This window comes from Ammodytes marinus (genome assembly GCF_949987685.1).
Source record: "Ammodytes marinus genome assembly, chromosome: 19".
Lineage (NCBI taxonomy): Eukaryota > Metazoa > Chordata > Actinopteri > Uranoscopiformes > Ammodytidae > Ammodytes > Ammodytes marinus.
This window is the reverse complement of record NC_137223.1, coordinates 26,913,673-26,926,445: the sequence shown is the minus strand read 5'-3', so window position 1 is coordinate 26,926,445 and position 12,773 is coordinate 26,913,673. Positions and strand designations below refer to the sequence as shown.

At 41.1% G+C, this 12,773-nt stretch overlaps 1 protein-coding gene across 1 annotated transcript in view; it reads right to left on the bottom strand.

The window, feature by feature from the left end:
• LOC307265750 (pleckstrin homology domain-containing family G member 3-like) overlaps nt 1-12,773 on the bottom strand; it is a gene marked incomplete at its 5' end in the record, with an annotated part of 16,862 nt that continues 4,089 nt past the window's right edge. Inside the window, 9 exon segments of the mRNA XM_080047545.1 lie at nt 1-3,626; nt 5,668-6,172; nt 6,509-6,693; nt 7,346-8,101; nt 8,960-9,030; nt 9,554-9,610; nt 10,077-10,150; nt 10,867-10,950; nt 12,560-12,624. Of these exon segments, the coding sequence (XP_079903671.1) occupies nt 2,773-3,626; nt 5,668-6,172; nt 6,509-6,693; nt 7,346-8,101; nt 8,960-9,030; nt 9,554-9,610; nt 10,077-10,150; nt 10,867-10,950; nt 12,560-12,624 (2,651 nt within the window). The 3' untranslated portion in view covers nt 1-2,772.

Sequence of the window (12,773 nt, the reverse complement as noted above, 5' to 3'; positions counted from 1 at the left end):
TTTTATTTATGTTTGTATTATTATTTTTTTAACCATGTTCAATAAAGACTAATAAAAGTCTGACACATTGTTATTCATGTACATTTGGTTTTAATGAAGAAGAACATGTTTGTACAACACAGACACACGGACAGAACCACCGCGCGTTTCTTTCTCTCTTTTTACATCAGATGAAATAAATATTGTCCAAGACGGCGCCTGGCTGTTAACAGTGAAGAACATGATGTGCATGTTGGACCAGTGGTTAAAGGAAAGTCACAGGTTCAAGTCCAGAATCTGCCAGTGAGCCTTTGAGCAAAATAAATCGCTTCATAAATTCCATCCCAGACTCTACCTGGTTTCCTTCCAGTATTTTTTTGGTTCTAAAAATGCATTAACGTGTAAAAATATAGAGCGCAACATAACGTGGTGAACAAACGGCGTCCCAACAAGCACACAGGAGCATTTAGTTTATCCATGTTGTAACGTTTATCTTTTGACCTGCTCCCCTTGACTACCAGTGTTTGAGCTAAGCTAACCTGGATGAGCTAAGCTAACCTGGATGAGCTAAACTAACCTGGATGAGCTAAGCTAACCTGCTCCCCTTGACTACCAGTGTTTGAGCTAAACTAACCTGGATGAGCTAAGCTAACCTGGATGAGCTAAGCTAACCTGGATGAGAGACCTTTGTCCATTTATATGAAAGAAACACACAAAGTTACAGGAACGGTTTCTGTCACCTTTTCTTGAGCCGGAGAGGGAGGCAAAAAGCTAAAAATATAAAATGTTGACTTATTCCTTTAACAGTGGTGGACTGAGTGAGGAACATGATGTGCACGGTAGACCAGTGGTTAAAGGGAAGTCACAGGTTCAAGTCCAGATTCTGCCAGTGTGCCATTGAGCAAGGTGAAATGAATCGGATCGTAAATTTGTTTAAAGCTGCTCTAAAAAACACAACAATGTAACTGGAGAGTACGGAGAACATTACCTGAGTTATAGGGAGTTTAATAAATGAAGAAATAGCTTCTCTTTTTAAAGGCACGAAAAAATCCATTTATGAATAATAAATAAATAAATTATAATTCTCATAATGTTAAAATATTTTAAAACTGTCCAAGCATTAGATTTTTTTAATTTACTAATTAAAAAAAGAATGTTTTAATAACTGTCGTTATTTGAGACTTTTAAAATCTTGATTTATTTTTCACCCCGGTAACTCAGGTTGGGTCCTCAATACATTTGAATCACTGCACTGAAACATTTGAGTTTGTTAAAGGTGCAGTGTGTAACTTTGGGTGTGTTACAGATGTGAACATTTTCTAAGGTATATTCTCATAACTGAATAAACAAACTTTCCTCACAGGAAAATGTGATCCCTGGAACACTGTTTGAGTTAGAAAACTTCCTGAAAAGTTACTGTTGTTGTTTACAGCAGCAGGGCCCACAGTTTGGTCTATGATTAAAGCTTAACAGCTAGTGAGCAGTTTAAAAAGGTACAGTGTGTAATATCAGTATATTTAATGACATCTAGTGGTGAAAGTTCAAGATTGCCTTTCTCCCTTGCTAAACCCTCCCTTATGAATAATTACAGAAACTACAGTGGCCTTCAAGGACAAGAAGCTAGTTACTAAAGATGGCATCATCCACCACTGCCTCAAGTCTTTCCACAATATCAAGTGATGAGGTGAAGATGTATTTAGTTATTTTTTCTATAGTACTTCTTCTTGGTCTTCCAACAGGTGCATTTCCCCAAGACGCCCACTATATATAAAAATGCATATGGCCGCTAGGTTTGTCCATGTACAGAAACAACTCCCAGAGTAGCATCCTGTATAAAAAGGTTCTTTTAAATCCCTCAGACCGACTGTATAAAGATATTTACAGAGAGCACAACCGGAAAACAGGGTTTTGGATTTGAAGCTGAAATCACACAATATATTTTGCTTTCTAAATATGTTTTCTTGAAATTAAAATAATTATAAGATGCAAATATATATATACATACATAAGATTAAGGTACAACCACCTGGTTTTTGCATCTATTGATTTTTGGGTAAAACTTTACAATAAGGGCACATTATTACCTATATGCTTAATTAGCGTTAACTAAGCATTTTCCAACCGTTAAGCTCAGTTAACTTGGCATAGATGTTTTATCAAGAATTAAAGCAGGGGTATATGATTTCTGATTGGTCAAAGTTAACATGAGCTGTACACTTTGACCAATCAGAGCGAGGCTCCGATTCTCTGTTCTTATTGGCTGTTGGGACTGTCCATTCACTTTGGCACGACTTTCTTGGTGTAGAGCGTGCCAGGGAGGGACCATAGGGGAGGGACCAAAGAGAACAAGTGGAGCGGTTGAGGTATTTGGATTCGAATCTCTATCCCAACTGCCATTTTCTCCCCAAATCCTCCACCCCAGCTTTAACTAACTGTAAATAACTTAGTATTAACAGTCAGTAAATGCTTACTAAGCATTAACTAACTCTTAATTAATTAACCCTTACTGTAAAGTGTTACCGATTTATCTTTAGGTTCATAAAAATACAATTATTATTATTATTTATTATGTAAGGGATTATGTATAGTTTACGGGTCAATCTCCAGAAATAAAGACAGAAAAAGTCAGGGGCCCGTTCGCTATACATCGCCCTGCTTATTGCACGGCTTTAACTAAATTAATTCATTAATTAATTGAAGAAAAAAAAATAGTTTTAAGTTCGGTTATATTGATTTAGGAACGCTTTAGTGCCAGGTAATGTAAAATGTAAAATGTAAAATTGAAAGTCTGTCTCAGCTTAGGCTCTGGAACTTTTCTCTCAGATTCTTCACGATGCTCTGCTGCCCTGCCTCTGCTTTCTGTGGGGAGCTTGAGCTAGCTGAGAAGTCTGGGTTGTCTGTGTGACGGTGGGAGGGATCCGTGGATGTCTGGAGGTGTGGAGATGTTTGGGCTGGAGCCTCCGGTTTGGTCTTTGATTCCTCAGAGTCTTGGTAGAGCCGGCAGCGCTCCACCACCGGCATGAAGCAGATCTTCTCTTTGCTGGTTGGTGAATGGATCTGAATGTAGTTGTCCTCGTCCTCTTTGTTTTCTACTTTTTCTTCTTGTACTATCTTAGAATCATTGACATCTTTGGGATCTGTGGAATCTTTGGAATCTTGGTCAGGTTCTTCTGAAGGCTCCGGAAGCTTCTCCATGACGACCATCACCCTGTGCTCCGGGTCGTGTGGTAGCGACGCCGCGGCCGCTACGTAGTAACCGTCACAGTCAAAGTCCTCCAGCTCAGCTACTGATGCCGCGCTCAGCCGGGCACCCAGAGAATGTGTCCGTTTGAGGGGCTTGGACACAGGAACCTCCCCCTCTTCCCCCTCCTCCTCGGAATAAGAAGCTCCAGGAGTGAGGAGGCTGGATGGTGCGTAAAAGACTCGCTCCGGGGTGGATTTGCGGCGCCAGATGGGGGTTTTCTTAGGGCGAGCGTGGTCCGAGTATCTGGATCGGAGCTGGCGTACGTCGGGCCAGATGAAGCCCTGGAGGGCAGTGGGGGTGTTGGGGGTGGTGGGGCCCGGGGAGACCCCCCCCTGACTGAGCACTGGGAGGCTGCTCTGCTCCAACACAGGGCCAGGCAGCGCGACGGACAGGCTGGGCTTACCTGCAGAATGGAAAAAGGAACATGGGTTTTAAACATGCTCAATTTTAGATATGTATTTTTTGTTTAAAGGTGCACTGTGTAACTTTTAATGTGTCAGAGAGTGACTTGTTCTAATGTGTTTTAAGCTATATATACAGTGGCTTGCAAAAGTATTCATACCCCTTGACATTTTCTACATTTTGTCATGTTACAACCGCATACTTACATTTATTTTATTGGGATTTTATGTGATACACCAAAACAAAGTGGCGCATCATTGTGAAGTGGAATGAAAATGAAACGTGGTTTTAAATTTTTTTTTTAAATAAAAAACTGAAAAGTGTGCCGTGCAAAAGTATTCAGCCCTCTGAGTCAATGCTTTGTAGAACCACCTATCACTGCTATTACAGCTGCAAATCTATTGGAGTATTTCTCTACCAGCTTTGCACATCTACAGACCGAGCTATTTTGCAAAGAAGAATGGGCAAAATATATCAAACTACAGCATCAGCATCAGATTGGATGGAGAGCGTCTGTCAACAGCAATTTTCAAGTGTTTCTCAACTTCAAGGTGAATTAGATTAGGTCAAGTGTCTAAGGATGGATGCTAACATTATCTGGTTTCTAACTCTTTTGCCTAAAGTTTAGCTAACAAGCTAACGTTAGCTAGCTGCTGATAGCCATAATATTTTTTTTATTTTTTTTGTAATTCATAATTCAATGCAGGCCGCCGGATATGTTTCCGCGGGCCGCACTTTGAGAACCACTGGTTTAAATCAAAGCATAGTCATGTGTTAGAATGGCCCAGTCAAAGTCCAGACCTAAAAACAATTGAGAATATTGAGAAAGACTTGAAAATTGCTGTTGACAGACACTCTCCATCCAATCTGATGCTGAATCTGAACCTTGAGCTATTTTGCAAAGAATAATGGACAAAATATATCAGTCTGTAGATGTGCAAAGCTGGTAGAGAAATACTCAAATAGATTTGCAGCTGTAATGGCAGCATAAGGTGGTTCTACAAAGCATTGACTCAGGGGGCTGAATACTTTTGCACGGCACACTTTTCAGTTTTTTATTCATAAAAAAAAATTAAAACCACGTTTCATTTTCATTCCACTTCACAATGTTGCGCCACTTTGTGTTGGTGTATCACATAGAATCCCAATAAAATAAATGTACGTATGTGGTTGTAACGTGACAAAATGTGGAAAATGTCAAGGGGTATGAATAACTTTGCAAGCCACTGTATATATACAGAATGGAAAACATGTCATGTTTTTTTAAACAAAGCACCCCAGAGGAATCTCTACGTGAAATTATTAAATTTTTTTTTTTACTTTTGTTCTATCAGAGATTAACATTTTCTAAGATATATTCTCATAACTGAATAAAAAAACTTTCCTCACAGGAAAATGTGATCCCTGGAACACTGTTTGAAGTAATACTTAGAAGAACTTATTTTGAAAATACTTAATAATAATACATGCTATTTGTATAGCGCATTTCTCAGTGCTCAAAGTCCCTTTAATGCTTTTAAAGGTGAAGTTAGCGATTTATTTATGTTAATATAAGTGTTAAATCGCTCTTTATTCATACAGTGATCACTTACATAATGTGCACGTTTCATAAAGCCGATCTCTCAGTCAGCTGCTCTGCATGTAATCGGCAAATAAACTTTTTGTCGGATCCCGAAATTAATATCCAATCACAAGAGAGAACGCTACAAACCGACTCATGGTCTCACTGCCAGTGCACGCCAGAGGACAGATGGGTGAATGTTTATGCGACTACAATGTCTGTTTTGATGGTTTTTAGCATGTTTTATCACAATTACTTATCTGAGATGGTGCTAGATAACTCGCTGTTTGAAGACCGCAGTGCATTAATGTGGTGACATAGGGACGAGCGAGGGGACTGCTAACTGCAGTAACTGACAGGAAGTTAGCTAAAAGAACCATTCCGCTTACTGCACCTTTAAGCATTAAAGGGATGTATATAATAAATATAATAATATATTATATATATAAAAATATAATAATAAATATATATGTTTCAGTACCGGCACTCTCCTTCTCCTCCATCACACACGAGAGAGTCTTCCTGCCGGTCGGGGGGGCGCTGGGCTTCATCCGCTGGCTGTACTGACGGGCCAGATTCAGCACCTTGCTCTGGGGGTTAGGGGCCTTGGTGTGGGGGTTAGGGGTCTTGGTGTTGGGGTTAGGGTCCCTGCTCTGGGGGTTAGGGGCCTTGGTGTGGGGGTTAGGGGTCTTGTTTTGGGGGTTAGGGGCCCTGCTCTGGGGGTTAGGGGCCTTGGTGTGGGGGTTAGGGGTCTTGTTTTGGGGGTTAGGGGCCCTGCTCTGGGGGTTAGGGGTCTTGGTTTGGGGGTTAGGGGCCTTGGTGTGGGGGTTAGGGGTCTTGGAGTCGAGGTGAGTGTCCAGCAGTGTGGGGGCTTGTCTGGGCCGTCCCCCCACCGCCTGCCCCCCGCCTCCGGCCCTGGGTTTGAGGGGAGAGGCACCGCTGCTCTCCTCTGAGATGGTGCCCAGATCTGAGCTCCTGTTAGGGGTCTGTGTGTCAGAGATAGAAGGCAGAATGGTTTGTTAGGAAGGAATACAACCACATTAGTTTTGACTCTCAAGTGAAGCATTCACTACATTTTTTAACATACATACTAGGGTTGTCAAACTATTTTTTTCTTATAATAAATAATAAATGAATAAAATAACATTTAAAAAAAGTAATGAAATGAAAAAGAATAAATAAAAAAATATCAAATAAATTAAATTAAAAAAATACAATGAATCAAAAATACATGAAATAAACAAAATAAAATAAATTAAATACATAAAATAAATGAATAAAATGGATAAATAAAAAATGCAATAAATAAATAGATTCATTACATCGATAGCTCTGGCGTTCCTCAGAGCCTCTCTGGACCTCACTGCGCCGGTCCTCTGCGGTGTGGTCGTGACGTCTCTCTCCATCTTCTGCCAGATCTGGATCATCTCAGAAGAAGGTCTGAAGAACTCTTCATCTGGAGCATCCTGACACGTGGACGGGACATCTGGCTTGTCTCCTGTTTGTTCTAAAAGCAACAGAAGAACATAATCATGGTTAGAAAATGGCTCATGCGTTGGCTTTCAGTCCAGAGAGAAAACTGTTGAAACTGTAGTTTAAACCCCAAAAAAAACACATCATGGAAGAGTCCATTTAAACTGTGAAACTTTCATATATTCGAGAAACGTGGACAGAACATGTGGAGTTTCTCCTGTTTGTTATGTAAGCAACAGAGAAACATGGTTACAAAATATGGCGTCCGAACAGAACAATATCACAATAACTAAAGCCTTTAGAGAACAACTTTCAATGTGCCATGTGTACAGAAATGTATATATATATATATAAAGTATATTTATTCTAGATTCATTTACCTCATGTAATGCATCTATAATATATTAAAGTTTCTCTTTTTGAATCAAATTCCAGAAAAAAATTAACTTTTTATTTAAGTTAATATTTTTTTTTAGATGTACCTGTAAGTGTACCCAGCGTTGCATGGACAAATACAACTATTCAATAACAATCATTTTAAATGTGTGGGTGTGTACTTGTGTGTGTATGTGTGTCTGTCTGTCTGTGTGTTTGTGTGTGTACGTGTGTGTGTCTGTGTGTGGTGTGAAAAAAACATGACTTTTCTCTCCTTCCTAAGTGTAGGCTAGCCTTGTTTATTTCCGCACCTTCTAGATCTTTGCTTGTTGTTTGGCTGGACTCCAAAAACACCATAGGTTCTGTGAGGAGCATGTCTCCCTGGGGTTCCACACTGGAGATGGATGGATCAGTGTCTGCGGTTTCCCCCCCGCCTGTGTGCTGGTCGTTTGGGATGCTGTTGAACCGAGAGACGGAGCTTCTGACCAGCCCTGTGGGGATGTACGTCAGGCTTTCTCTCCGCTGCAGCCTGAAGGACACATCCTCACTCTCCGCCGTCTCGTAGTAGCTCCTGATTTTTCCGATGAGTATCTGGTCGTGTTTGGAGAGGGTCGAATCTCGTCTTTTCCAACGAGTGATTCCCTGTTCACCGTCAAACAAACTGTCTTCATCGTGCGGGGACTGAGAGGCTAAATCTGTGTCGGCTGGGTGACCTGAGCCCACGCTACTCAGCCGCGAAGCTCGGTCGGACATGCTAGGGCTTAGCATGCTCCCGGTCCGACTAGGGGGGCGCCACGGAGTAGCAGAGTCCGGAGAAAGTGCCTCGTTGCGGGCCACACTACGCGGCGAGACACAGCCCCCCGTGGAGGTAGCGTCTTGGCGGGCTAGGCGTAGCGGTGAAGCACACCCAGGGGACAGTGCCTCGCCGTGGGCTAGATTTCGAGGGGAGTGAGGGTCTTCTCTGGAGCTGCTCCCGCGGCGGATGCTGAAGTGCTGGGCGATGGCGCTGGCTTTGTCCAGCACAGACGAAGGCAGGATACTGCTGCTGCTGCTGCTGTGTCTGGAGCCTACAGTCAAGACCAAGATCACATTTAGTGACAACACATTTAAACAGGTGAAATTTGACATTTTAAGCATTTTTAATAGCTGTAATTAAGTAGTTTAAGTTTTAACACACTCCCTTTACTTCTTCCTACTCCTTTAATGGAATATATGTTGTAATGTGCTTTTTAATATTATTTTTTATTATTATTTGTGAACTTATTTGAATTGTTTTATTTTTCTCTGTGCTTCTCGTTTTGTTTTTGTATTTGTGATATGTCTGAAATAAATGTATTCAATTAAATTATTAAATTCACTTCTCAGGCATTCTAACGGATTGTATAAGCAAACTGATAACTGTAGCGCTAGATTTTAAACAATAGTTTCAAGGAACAATGTCACATAATGTTAGACGTTTTTATGAACTTGTTTTAAACACACAAGCGAAAATGTGTAAATTCAAAACGGACAGACTGTTAAGTAAAGTTAGGGGCTCACACACACACACAGAGAGACAGACAGACAGACAGACAGACAGACAGACAGACAGACAGACAGACAGACACACACAGAGACAGACAGACAGAGAGACAGACAGAGAGAGAGACAGAGAAAGAGAGACACACACAGACAGAGAGAGAGACAGAGAAAGAGAGACACACACAGACAGAGAAAGAGAGACAGAGAGAGGCACAGACAGACAGGCACAGAGAGAGACAGACAGACAGACAGAGGCACAGACAGGCACAGAGAGAGAGACAGACAGACAAACAGAGAGACACACACACAGATAGACAGACAGTGAGAAATGAGAGAAAACATGTGGAAGTATCACGTGAACAGAACAGAACAATAGGAAATATCACAATCAAATATTTATTTACCTGTTTGAGCGTCCTCTGATTGGTCCTTCTCCTCCTCTTCTTCCTCGGAGGATTCGCCGCTGCTGGGGGGTCTGGAGCCAACACACACACACACACACACACACACACACACACACACACACACACACACACACACACACACACACACACACACACACACACACACACACACACACACACACACACACACACACACACACACACACACACACACACACACACACACACACACACACACACACACACACACACACACACACGATCTTTACATGTCTTTTATAATTTGTACATGAACATGAACAATAACAGCAGCACAAGAGAGCAACACCTGAGACCTCAATACACAGAGACACATTGCAGATAGACAGACAGACAGACAGACAGACAGACAGACGGACGGACGGACAGACAGACAGACAGATAGACGTTTAACAGACAGACAGACAGACAGACAGACAGACAGACAGACAGACAGACAGACAGACAGACAGACAGACAGACAGACAGGCAGACAGACGGACAGACGGACAGACGGACAGACAGACAGAGACACACAGCAGATAGACGTTTAAGATGAGAGAGAAGGTGCAGAACCTTGAGTCTGAATCATCAGGTGTGGTGCAGGGCGGCAGCTCAGCCTGTCTGTCTGACCTGTGAGGAGACACACAGAGATACTGGGAGTTATATGTGTGTGTGTGTGTGTGTGTGTGTGTGTGTACTCGTCGACAGGGATAACAGTGGACTTGAATGTCGTATCACCCACACCAACAGTGGACCACATATGTAACAGGGGACATTTTTCAGGTCCCCTCTTGGACATGATTTATATCATGTTAAAAAGAGGGAACTAACTATCAGGAGACATTTAGGGACACTTGGACATGTGGCGGGGAGATGGGCGATTGAACCACCGAACCTGAAACCCAGTGGACGACCACCCTACACACTTCACCACTGTGAAACCGAAGTATTTTAGCTAAATTGCAATTGATCATACCGTCAGAGTATCATACTGGACCATGCCTAGTGTGTGTGTGTGTGTGTGTGTGTGTGTGTGTGTGTGTGTGTGTGTGTGTGTGTGTGTGTGTGTGTGTGTGTGTGTGTGTGTGTGTCCTACCTGGGAGGTTCTTCTGGTGGGGGTTTTTCTGTTGGTTCAGAGATCTTCTCTTGTGGAAGGTGATCAGTGGAGGGCTAGAGAAGGAAATGTTAGTTATAGGCTACAGGTGTGTGTGTGTGTGTGTGTGTGTGTGTGTGTGTGTGTGTGTGTGTGTGTGTGTGTGTGTGTGTGTGTGTGTGTGTGTGAGTCTATACAGGTGCATCTTAAAATATAAGAATATCAGGGAAAGATCCATTCAAAAAGTGAAACTTTTATACTGTATATTCTAGATTCATTACAGAAAGTGAAATATGTCAGGCCACACACACACACACACACACACACACACACACACACACACACACACACACACACACACACACACACACACACACACACACACACACACACACACACACACACACACACACACACACACACACACACACACACACACACACACACACACACACACAGCTCTTCCTTTGTTTTAATTTTGATGATTATAGTTTACAGCTTATGAAATAAAAAATCCAGTATCTCAAACTATTAGAACATTAAACCAATCAAAGAAAATCGTCGTGACACCTCTACATCTAACTAAAAAATAACTTTTCTAGGTCCTGAGTTATTTAATGTGTCTGGCTTCCTGTCTGTCTGCCTGCCTGCCTGCCTGCCTGTCTGTCTGTCTGTCTGTCTGTCTGTCTGTCTGTCTGTCTGTCTGTCTGTCTGCCTGTCTGCCTGCCTGCCTGTCTGTCTGCCTGTCTGTCTGTCTGTCTGCCTGTCTCTCAGATTCAGGTGAGGTATTTACCTGTTCACACGTCGGTCCAGTTCCAACCGGTTTGTCTTCTGCAGGAACTTGTCCTTGTACTTTGTTGGAGTCTCCGTCTGCCTCCTTCAACAAAACATCAAAACATCAAAACTCAAATTCAATATTTCATCCTTAACAGCGTATCAAGGCCATTTGATGGACAGGGGGTTTCAGGTCGAAAAACAGGCAGAATTTGTGATATTTCAGTTACATATTTACTAGAAAAAAATCATAATTTATGACTTTATTATCTCATAAAGAATATCAAGATTTTTTTATTCTGTGAATTTTCGACGTTAATTTTTGATTTAGATTATTTTAGTTTTGTTTTAACACTAACAATGGCCGTGATACGCCGTCATATTAATACCAACATTAGAAATAAAAAAAAAATTATATTCTGTGAATTCATGTTATTTTGTTAAAGGTCACTTCACCCAAAACCACAAAAAAAGTAAAAGGTTGTAAAAATGAAAAACAAAGATCAGTCTTGACTTTATCCAACCTCCTCATTACAACATAGTTATGAAGATAATAATAATAATAATAATAATAATAATAATAATAATAATAATAATAATAATAATAATAATAATAATAATAATAATAATAATAATAATAATAATAATATCATAATAATAATATCATAATAATATAATATTACATTTCAACTTAATCTGTAATGGAAAAAAGCCAGTACATTCTTCACACTACAATGAATCTTCTATAAAGCAATATATATAATAGAATATGAGGCGATAGTTTTTTGGTGATCTGTGAATTGACCCTTTTTTACACACAGAAGGAATAATAATAAATATTTTCACACGCAAATAAAAAAGCAGAATTATTTATTATGGAAAAGTAGTGTTGTACAGAAACTCAAAACATAAACTTAAAGGTGCTCTGAGGAACTTTCAGTGTGTGTTAATTCTAGCGCCCCCCTTTGGACAAAAGTGGTAGTGTTTTTACCACGCCAGCTGTTGTTCCTGGGTGAGCGTATACCCATGACAAAGGCATTAAGAAAAACTATATAACAATAGCATTCTTTGCACTGATGGTCTCGTTTGCTGTTACATGTAATTTATGATCATCAGAGGAAAAATTAGACTGTTTCAGAAATATCTAAAAGTTCCTCCTTTGCACTGCACACACACACAAACACACACACACACAGCGGGCTGAGGATAGCCTCACACACACACAGAGCGGGCTGAGGATAGCCTCACCGTCACCAAGGAAACACCAGCTGACAGCAGAGCCGTAATGGCCGCCAGTACGGACGCGGTAAAGTCGTCTAACTCAGAGAAGAAGAGATCTGATTCACTGTCCCCCTCACACTCCTACTGACAGAGAGAGAGAGATAGATAGATAGATAGACAGACAGACAGACAGACAGACAGACAGACAGACAGACAGACAGACAGACAGACAGACAGACAGACAGATAGATAGATAGATAGATGGACAGACAGACAGACAGACAGACAGACAGACAGACAGACAGATACACAGATACACAGATAGATAGATAGATAGATGGATAGACAGACAGACAGACAGATAGATAGATAGATGGACAGACAGACAGACAGACAGACAGACAGACAGACAGACAGACAGACAGACAGACAGACAGACAGACAGACAGACAGACAGACAGACAGGTTTAATATCAAACTGAGTCCGTTACCTTGATGACGTCTGTGGGATCTAACGGAGAAGAATTGTTGTTCTTTTGATTCTCTGTGCTCGGCTCTGAAAAACAAACAAACAATTATTATTATTTTTTTTAAAGATTATTTTTTGTCATTTTCAAGCTTTTATTAGACAGTACAGAGTTGAAATGGGGAGACAGAGAGAGAGAGAGAGAGAGAGAGAGAGAGCTTTATTAGACAGTAGAGAGT